Below are 9,069 nucleotides of genomic sequence, written 5' to 3'. Positions count from 1 at the left end.
TATGCTATGCATAAAATTGCTTTTGAATTTTTTCAAAGACGTTACGGTGATGGCACTGGAATTTATATACATGTTCCAGAATTTCCAATGCATGTGTTAATAGACAATCCAAAATATCCTATATGTGTAGTATATTCATTTACGTAACTTCGTATATAAAGTCGTTTATTTTTAGTTATGTTACCTTTTCAAATTTTGCGTGTTCATATCCTGGTTTGATTGAGTTGCAACATTGCCATGCTAAATCTCATTTAAATGTTACTGTTTTAAAATTGTGTATCGTTATTTTTTTTAATAGATATAATTTATTGTTTTGAAATTATTATATTAAAAATTTGCAACCACCAAAGTGATCAAATTTATTAAAGTGTATAATTTTAATCCGATGCTATACAAATAACATGTTTATGTTAAATAATAGTATTTATTATTATAAGATATATAGAGATCATCCAAAGATGAATCATGACTTATAATTAATAAAATTAAAATTTTTATCATACTTGTTGCTTGTATATCCAAAGATAGACATGCATGTTCTTTTGAGTATGTTATTGAAATGTATGTAGATATCACCCAAAGGTGAATTTAGATACATGATTAAAGTTAAAATTAGTTTGAATCCATGAAGTTTATTCAAAGCATTAACACATGAGCACGTGTAAATGTTTGCAGTTGCTACTAATATGTTTGCCTTGGGCAACGCAATGACAAAGTTCAATGGGCTAAACTATGCTGATTGGTCTGAAAAGATTCAGTTTCAACTGGGTGTTATGAACTTGGATATGGCATTGATAATGGACGAGAAGCCCGCAGCTATTACGGAGGACAGTACGGAAGATGAAAAAGCTCTTCTTGAGGATTGGGAAAGGTCCAACAGGTTGTCTTTGAACTTGATGCGGATGACGATGGCTGACAATGTTAAGCCATCTATACCCAACACTGAAAATGCAAGAGAATTCATGAAAAATGTTAAAGAGTATTCAAATTCTGAAATCACTGACAAATCTGTTGTGGGAAATTTGATGAGTGAGTTGACGACTAAAAAGTTTGAATGGTCTCAACCCATTCATGATCATGTAACTCAAATGGGAAATTTGGCAGCAAAGTTGAAGTCCTTTGGTATGGATGTGAGTGAATCTTTTCTTGTACAGTTTATAATTAACTCGCTTCCTCTTGAGTTTGGACAGTTCCAGGTGAATTACAACACCATCAAAGAAAAATGGAACTTTCAAGAAATTAAGGCCATGTTGGTTCAAGAAGAAGGGAGGCTAAAGAAGATGAAAGATCATTCCGTTCATCTCACGACTCATGATGGAGCCAGTTGCAGTAAGGTCAAGCCCGACAAGAAGGACAAGAAGAAGGGAAAAGCTCCTCTAAAGGTTATTGAGGGCGGAGTCCAAAAGGAAAAGAAATGTTATTTCTGTAAGGAGAGCGGACACTTCAAAAAGGATTGTCCTAAAAGGAAGATGTGGTTCGAAAAGAAAGGTATGTTTTATGTTTCCATAAATTTCGAATCAAATCTTATTGAAGTACCAAATAATACTTGGTGGCTTGATTCGGGTGCGACTACTCATGTTTCACATATTATGCAGGGATTCCTTTCGATCCAAACCATAAAAGAAAGTGAAAAGTTTCTTTATATGGGAAACTGAATGAAGGCACGAATAGAGGAAATTGGGACGTATAGATTGGTCTTAGATACTGGATATCATATAGATCTGAAAAGTTGTCTTTATGTACCTGGGTGTGCTAGGAATTTAGTTTCTGTTGCAAAGTTGGATGAATTGAATTTTAATTTTAAGATTGGAAACAGTGTATTTACTTTGTTTAAAGATACATATTATTATGGTTCTGGTACTTTAGTTGATGGTTTATATCGTTTTAATCTTGATGTTAATTTTAAAGAATCTCTATTTAATATTGAACAGATTGTTGGTAGTAAGCGAAGTACAAATAATGAGAGTTCTGCTTATTTGTGGCATCAAAGGTTAGGTCACATATCTAAAGAAAGAGTAATGAGGTTAATGAAAGGTGAAATATTACCTCAATTAGATTTTGGTGACTAGAATATATGTTTGGATTGCATTAAAGGAAAACATTCCAAACAAATATCTAAAAATTCGTCTACAAGAAGCAGTGAACTCCTTGAATTGATACACACTGATATTTGTGGTCCTTTCGACGTCCCTTCTTGGGGAGTAGAATAAAGTATTTCATCACTTTTATTGATGACTTCTCACGTTATTGTTACTTGTATTTATTGCATGAAAAATCTCAATCAGTGGACATGCTAAAAGTATTCATTGATGAGGTGGAAAGGCAATTAGATAAAAAGGTAAAGATAGTGAGGTCTGATAGAGGTGGTGAGTATTATGGAAAATATAATGAGAAGGGACAATGTCCAGGTCCATTTGCAAAGTTCCTCGAAAGTCGTGGCATATGTGCACAATATACTATGCCGGGCACACCACAACAAAATGGTGTGGCTGAGAGGCAGAATCGTACTCTCATGAATATGGTTAGGTCAATGTTAAATCATAGTAATGTACCTTTATCATTGTGGACCTACGCATTAAGGACCGCTGCGTATTTGATTAATAGGATTCCTAGCAAGGCAGTTCCTAATACTCCTTATGAACTATGGACGGGAAGGAAACCTAGTTTGAGGCATCTTCATGTTTGGGGATGCCAAGCCGAAGTAAGGGCGTATAATCCACATGAAAAGAAACTTGATGCAAGAAGCATTAGTGGGTTTTTCATCGGGTATCCTGAAAAATCGAAAGGGTATAGATTTTATTGTCTTAATCATAGTATGAGAATAATTGAGTCTGGTAATGCTCGGTTTATTGAAAATGGGCAGTTTAGTGGGAGTGAGAAATCACGTAAAGTGGATATTATGGAGACCCGTGGAGAATCTTCTTCACCTAAAGAATCTTCTCAAGTTGTTGTCCCTCTGGTTGTGGTACCGTCATACAACCCAAATAGGCAACAAATTAATATTCAAAACCCACAAAATGAACATATAGTTGAAGAACCAGTTGACAATGTACAAGTCACAAATGAGCAAGAACAAGTGACTGAAGAAACACAAGAAATAACAGTAAGAAGGTCTGAAAGGCAAAGGAGACCAGCTATTTCAAATGATTATGTTATTTATTCACTTGAACATGAATGTGACTTGAGCATTGATGAGGATCCAGTATCATTGAAACAAGCCATGGAAAGTGTCAATTCTAAAAATTGGTCCAATGCTATGAAAGAAGAGTTAAAATCAATGAGTGACAATAATGTATGGGATCTAGTTGAGTTACCTAAAGGTTCAAAACGAGTCAGTTGCAAATGGGTCTTTAGGACCAAACGAGACTCGAAAGGTAATATTGAAAGATATAAAGCTAGACTTGTCGCCAAAGGTTTCACTCAAAAGGATGGTGTTGACTACAAAGAAACCTTTTCTCCTGTTTCAAAGAAAGACTCTTTGAGAATTGTTTTGGCTTTGGTGGCTCATTATGACTTAGAACTTCACCAAATGGAGGTAAAAACCGCCTTTCTAAATGGTGACTTAGAGGAAGAAGTGTATATGGCTCAACCTGAAGGTTTTGTTACTGCAGGAAAAGAAAATTTAGTGTGTAAGTTAAAGAAGTCAATATATGGATTAAAGCAGGCTTCTAGACAATGGTATCTTAAATTTAACAATACTATTTTGTCATATGGTTTTGTAGAGAACACTGTAGATCGGTGTATCTATATGAAGGTCAGTGGGAGCAAATTCATAATTTTAGTCTTATATGTTGATGATATTTTACTTGCTGCCAATGATTTTGCTTTGTTACATGATGTAAAGAAGTTTCTCTCCAATAAATTTGAAATGAAGGATATGGGTGAGGCATCATATGTGATAGGAATAGAAATATTCCGTAATAGATCACAAGGACTATTGGGAATGTCTCAGAAAGGCTATATAAATAAAATTTTAGAGAGATTCAGAATGGACAAATGCTCTGGAGGGACATTTCCTATTCAGAAAGGGGACAAGTTTAGTCAAATGCAATGTCCCAAAAATGAATTAGAGCGAAAAGAAATGAAGTCTATTCCCTATGCATCAGTGGTTGGGAGCTTGATGTATGCCCAAACATGTACCCGACCGGATATTAGTTTTGCTGTTGGTATGTTAGGTCGATATCAAAGTAATCCTGGAATGGATCACTGGAAAGCTGCAAAGAAAGTTCTTAGGTACTTACAAGGAACCAAAGATTACATGCTCACATATAGAAGGTCAGATCACCTTGAAGTGGCTGGCTACTCAGATTCAGACTTTGCAGGATGTGTGGACTCAAGAAAATCCACATTTGGATATGTTTTTCTTCTGGCTGGAGGAGCAATATCATGGAAGAGTGGAAAACAGTCCATCATTGCTACTTCTACTATGGAGGCAGAATTCGTGGCATGCTTTGAGGCCACAATTCAATCATTATGGTTGCGGAACTTCACCTCAGGGCTTGGTATTGTCGACAGTATAGCTAGGCCGCTAAGGATTTATTGTGATAATTCTGCAGCTGTGTTCTTCTCTAAGAATGATAAATATTCCAAAGGTGCTAAACACATGGAATTGAAATACTTATCAGTGAAAGAAGAAGTGCAGAAACAAAAGGTGTCATTTGAACATATTGGAACAGATTTAATGATAGCGGATCCGTTAACTAAAGGTTTACCGCACAAAACATTTATTTGTCATGTAGAAAGGATGGACATTATGTAAAAGTCCTTGTTAACATTGTATTATTTTTGGTATATATACAAGTATAGTTTAATGTCCGTATTGTATGACAATTGTGAATTCAATTAAAGTTATGTTTCTGTTGAGTTTTGACATCCATATTATATTATACATGTTATTGTAATATGTGATGACTAGGTGTCTTTGAAAAGACATGAGAGACACATTATTGTATCCCCTAAAGTTATTTGAATTGAATTGATTCGTGATACATGGAAGGAATCAAGTTGATGAATAATTTGTGACCGCCATGATCCGATCATTTCAATTCATTAAAGATAATAACTTGGTGCTTTCAATGAATGGTGCACAATTATGGTATAAGATTGAAACATCAAGATGTCACATGAGTCAAGTGGGAGACTATTGGATTAATTTATTATTAATTAGGTGTGACTCATGTAAACAATATTTGGTTTAAATAAAAGACACCTAAATGTGATGATTATTTTGGTAGATGGATAATTAAGTCAATGGGGTTTTATTTTGAAATTCAAAATACAAATCCCTCTTCTCTCTCTTCATGACTGTTGGGACATGACTCTTGGGGTGAAAAATGACTGTTGGAATAAAGTGTCTATAAAAGGACACATTTAGGCAACCAACACCAACTTTTCTCATTCCTTCTCATTTTCTCACAAATACACAAAAGTATCTTCATCATCAAAGATACAAATAAGGAAGAAAGAAGAGAGGAGAAAACAATTGCAAACAAGATCAATAAATCAGACAAGAATCGACGTCATGGATCCGGATACGCTTTTACGGTTTTATTTATAGAATCTAAAACACTGTGAAAATCATGATATCAAGATCCAAAACATAAAATTTTGCTAACATATCAGCGACATTTGTGCGTATGCTTTGAACTGCTGGACACAAACCTGAAAGTTATTAACTTCTGTTCTGTTTAATACTTGTCTGATTTGACTTTAATCAATGGTAATGTATCAGAACTTGGATGATGTTCAAGTTCAATTGAATTGAAAATCTTGAATGAATTATGCTATGATGCTACCCTAGAATTGTTATCACTCAATCTTTGGATTTTGTGGACAAAAAGAACAAGATCTGTATCTAAATTATAGTTTTATATTTAAGATCATTGAAATTTTTTTGTTACTTATATTTGAAATCGGAAAGAGTATCTCTCTATGAACTATTAGTACATCTTCCATCATCTTTAAATTTTTATATTTTCCCTTGAATTTATCTTTCACAACCTAGACTTTAAAATTCATTTAATTTCTATGCACTTTACTTTTCAAGTCCTTTAAATTTCATTTACAATTTTCAAGTCATATTAATTTCATTTAAATTTATCTTATTACATCATTTACTTTTCTTACAAATCATACTTTTAAAGAAAAATCCAACCAATTTCATCTTTCAAACTCGAGTTAGTGAGAGACATTTTCAAAATCACTAAGTTAAGAGTTAAACATAAATCAAAATTCCACATTCACCTTATTTAAAACATTTTAAAAACAAATTTTCAATGTTTAAAAGTTAAAACTCAAGAAGTGAATGAAGTAACTAACTATGGATAACAATTAAACGAACGAACACCCACCAACGTTGTCACCCAACATAGCTCCAAGGAAAGAGATCCTTACTTTTCCAAAATGGCTTTCAAAAGTTTCTCTACCCTTTCACACACCACCACTCTCTTCCACAAACTCACTCATGCTTCTCCTTCTTCCCCAATTTCAATCCCCAACTCAACTTCCTCCATCTACATTCAAAATTCCCATAAACACACGCCATGTTTGAGTAAAAGGAAACTCAACCTTACCCTTTTGCTTTCACCCTTTCTATGGAGCGTTTTGCCTAATACACTCTTGTTAGCACAAGAATTATTAACTGCTGACCTTCAGAGATACACTGATTCCAAAGAAGGTTTCACTCTTCTTACACCCTCTTCTTGGACTAAGGTAAAATTATAAAATTCTGAACAATTCATTGTGTTTTTCTCATAAAAGAACAGTCTTTGATACTAATTGATGTGGTTGTAACAGGTTGATAAAGCTGGGGCTACAGCGTTGTTTCAAGAACCAAATATGGGAAGTAACAATATTGGTGTTGTGGTAAACCCCGTTCGTCTTTCAACTCTTCCAGACTTTGGGACTCCTCAATTTGTTGCTGATAAGCTTTTACAAGCTGAAAGACGCAAGGTATACATACACTCTTGTTCTTAGCATTGCTGCTTTTTGTTTATGCTCTTCATGAAATGTGTGCATAACTAGAACATTTCACTACATTACAAGGGAAAGACCACTTGAGAGACAAAAGAGTTGATAAATGGAATTTACCTAGGCTTGTAAGGGGTGCTGGGCTTAGAATTAACTCGACCTTACAAAACCGGGGGTCATATATTGTCATGATGTGGAGTGGAGACTCTTAACAGTCCTTGTTTAAACTTTCAAACTTAGATATGCTGTGTGTAGAATATAGATGATACAGCAAGATAGAAAAAGTAGGAATTGGATTGGCACTGAGTTTGTGTTCGGGAGACTGGAGTAGGCGGAGCAATACCGGGCTCCAACATCTCCACCGATTGGCACTGGGTTTGTGTTGGGGAGATTGGGGAGGGCGGGAGTAACTCTCACACCTGATGTCTTAAGGTTTTGGATGGAGATGTGACGTCTCCCTCTTGTGGTCCGGGAGCATTGAGTCCATTGTTGCTCATACGCTCCCTAATCTCCCCATCAGTTTGTTCGAATCACAAAGTGTCATTGTAATTTTGGTGCTTCAAGAAATTGACATTGTAACTGTGATTTTATCAAGCTCACCATGATTCTAAACAAGCACCAAAGACAAGCTCACCATGATTCTAAACAAGCACTAAAGACAAGCTCACCATGACTCTAAATATGCACTAAAGAACACACTGGTGTTGCCTCTATGGCTAACATATTTCATATTCATGATATTCATAAAGCACTTAGCGTCGAGGCTAACAAGTAAGATTAGGAAACACAAGAAGGTTTATTTCTCATAAACTCTACCTTATTTACATTAAGACCTAAATGTCTTTGTGTGCTAAGAATAGTGGATTGATACAGATATCTATGTTTTTGTACATATGGTTTTAACTTGTATTGCTTATTGCCTCGACGTTTAGGAAAGTACAAATGAAGCTGAGGTGATTGCAGTTGAAGAAAGATCAGGGAAAGGAGGTTTGCAAGTTTATGAATTTGAATACAAGATTGATAGTACTCGGGGAGGGATGAAGAGGATTTTTACTGCGGCGTTTGTGGCTTCAAGAAAGCTCTATCTTCTAAATATCGTTCACTCTGATAATCCAGAGAGCCCTCTTGATCCGGATAAAAGAATGATGTTAGAGCAAGTTCTTCATTCCTTTGATTCATCTAGTTAAACTCTTGGAGTAGAAAGTTCTATTCTTCTGATTTTTTCCCTCTTGATTTTCGATTCTTTAATTATTGCTACCGAGTTATGTTCAAATGTACTCTGAAAGCCATCCTCATAAACGAGCAAACTAAATTTTGTAGTGCATATTGAGCTAAATGTATTTGAACTTGTAATTACGTATTACTTCAACTCAACTTGTAAGATTTGGTTATCTGAAGTGAACTGAGGCTAAAGAAAGAGAACCAAATATTGTAGTATAAGAAAATGCATGATTTTGTTAAGACATAATATCAAGTATTGATTTGTTTATCAGATCTTAGGTTATGAGCCAATTCAATGATATGAGAAACTGATGGTCACTACTAGATCTTTTGTAGCCATTTAAGTGTTTGGTGGTGATTCCTATTTGACTATTAAGCTATGAAAATAGAGAAAATAAAATAAATGAGATGCATTGAAAAACCACAATTTTATATAATTCATTTTTAATTCAATTTTAGTCAATAAGAGACTAGTCACATTCACTTGAATATTTGAAATACTCCTTTCTTAAATCTCTCTTCACCGGCCAACATAGCACGCCCCTTAAGACATCATGCATGAGTCACTTATTTTATGTATTAACGTGTTCCCTTAAGACATCATGCATGAGTAACTTATTTTATGTATTAACGTGTTTTTATTTTTAGTCTCTAAAATATTTTTTTAAAAAATTAATTTTTAAATATTTTTAGTTTTAGTCTTTGAAAATAAAATGCATAGGAAAATTTGTAGATTTTCTACGGATTTTTTTACATTTTTAAAATTTACATGTTTCATGCGGATTTTATTTTGGATTTTTATTGTTGGAACTAAAATCAAAATGATTTTAACGTTCAAAAATTATTAAATAATTATTTAGGGACTAAAAACAAAAACAC

At 34.2% G+C, this 9,069-nt stretch overlaps 1 protein-coding gene across 1 annotated transcript; it reads left to right on the top strand.

Moving 5' to 3' along the window:
* The first annotated feature begins 6,307 nt into the window (after positions 1–6,307).
* On the top strand, positions 6,308–8,366 carry LOC127079118 (psbP domain-containing protein 2, chloroplastic). Its single transcript, XM_051019539.1, has 3 exons — positions 6,308–6,711; positions 6,796–6,951; positions 7,902–8,366. Exons 1-3 carry the CDS (start codon positions 6,403–6,405, stop codon positions 8,154–8,156), a joined length of 720 nt encoding a protein of 239 aa, XP_050875496.1. The 5' UTR covers positions 6,308–6,402; the 3' UTR covers positions 8,157–8,366.
* Positions 8,367–9,069: the final 703 nt, after the last annotated feature.

The sequence above is a fragment of the Lathyrus oleraceus genome, chromosome 5, assembly GCF_024323335.1.
Source record: "Lathyrus oleraceus cultivar Zhongwan6 chromosome 5, CAAS_Psat_ZW6_1.0, whole genome shotgun sequence".
Taxonomy (NCBI): Eukaryota; Viridiplantae; Streptophyta; class Magnoliopsida; order Fabales; family Fabaceae; genus Lathyrus; species Lathyrus oleraceus.
This window is presented reverse-complemented; position numbering and strand designations above follow the sequence as displayed.

Bases quoted from the DNA above. Each gene is read 5' to 3' on its own strand.
- LOC127079118 (XM_051019539.1), top strand. From the start codon at position 6,403: ATGGCTTTCAAAAGTTTCTCTACCCTTTCACACACCACCACTCTCTTC. The intron at 6,712-6,795 runs GTAAAATTATAA...TGGTTGTAACAG, and splicing joins CACCCTCTTCTTGGACTAAG to GTTGATAAAGCTGGGGCTAC. The intron at 6,952-7,901 runs GTATACATACAC...CTCGACGTTTAG, and splicing joins TACAAGCTGAAAGACGCAAG to GAAAGTACAAATGAAGCTGA.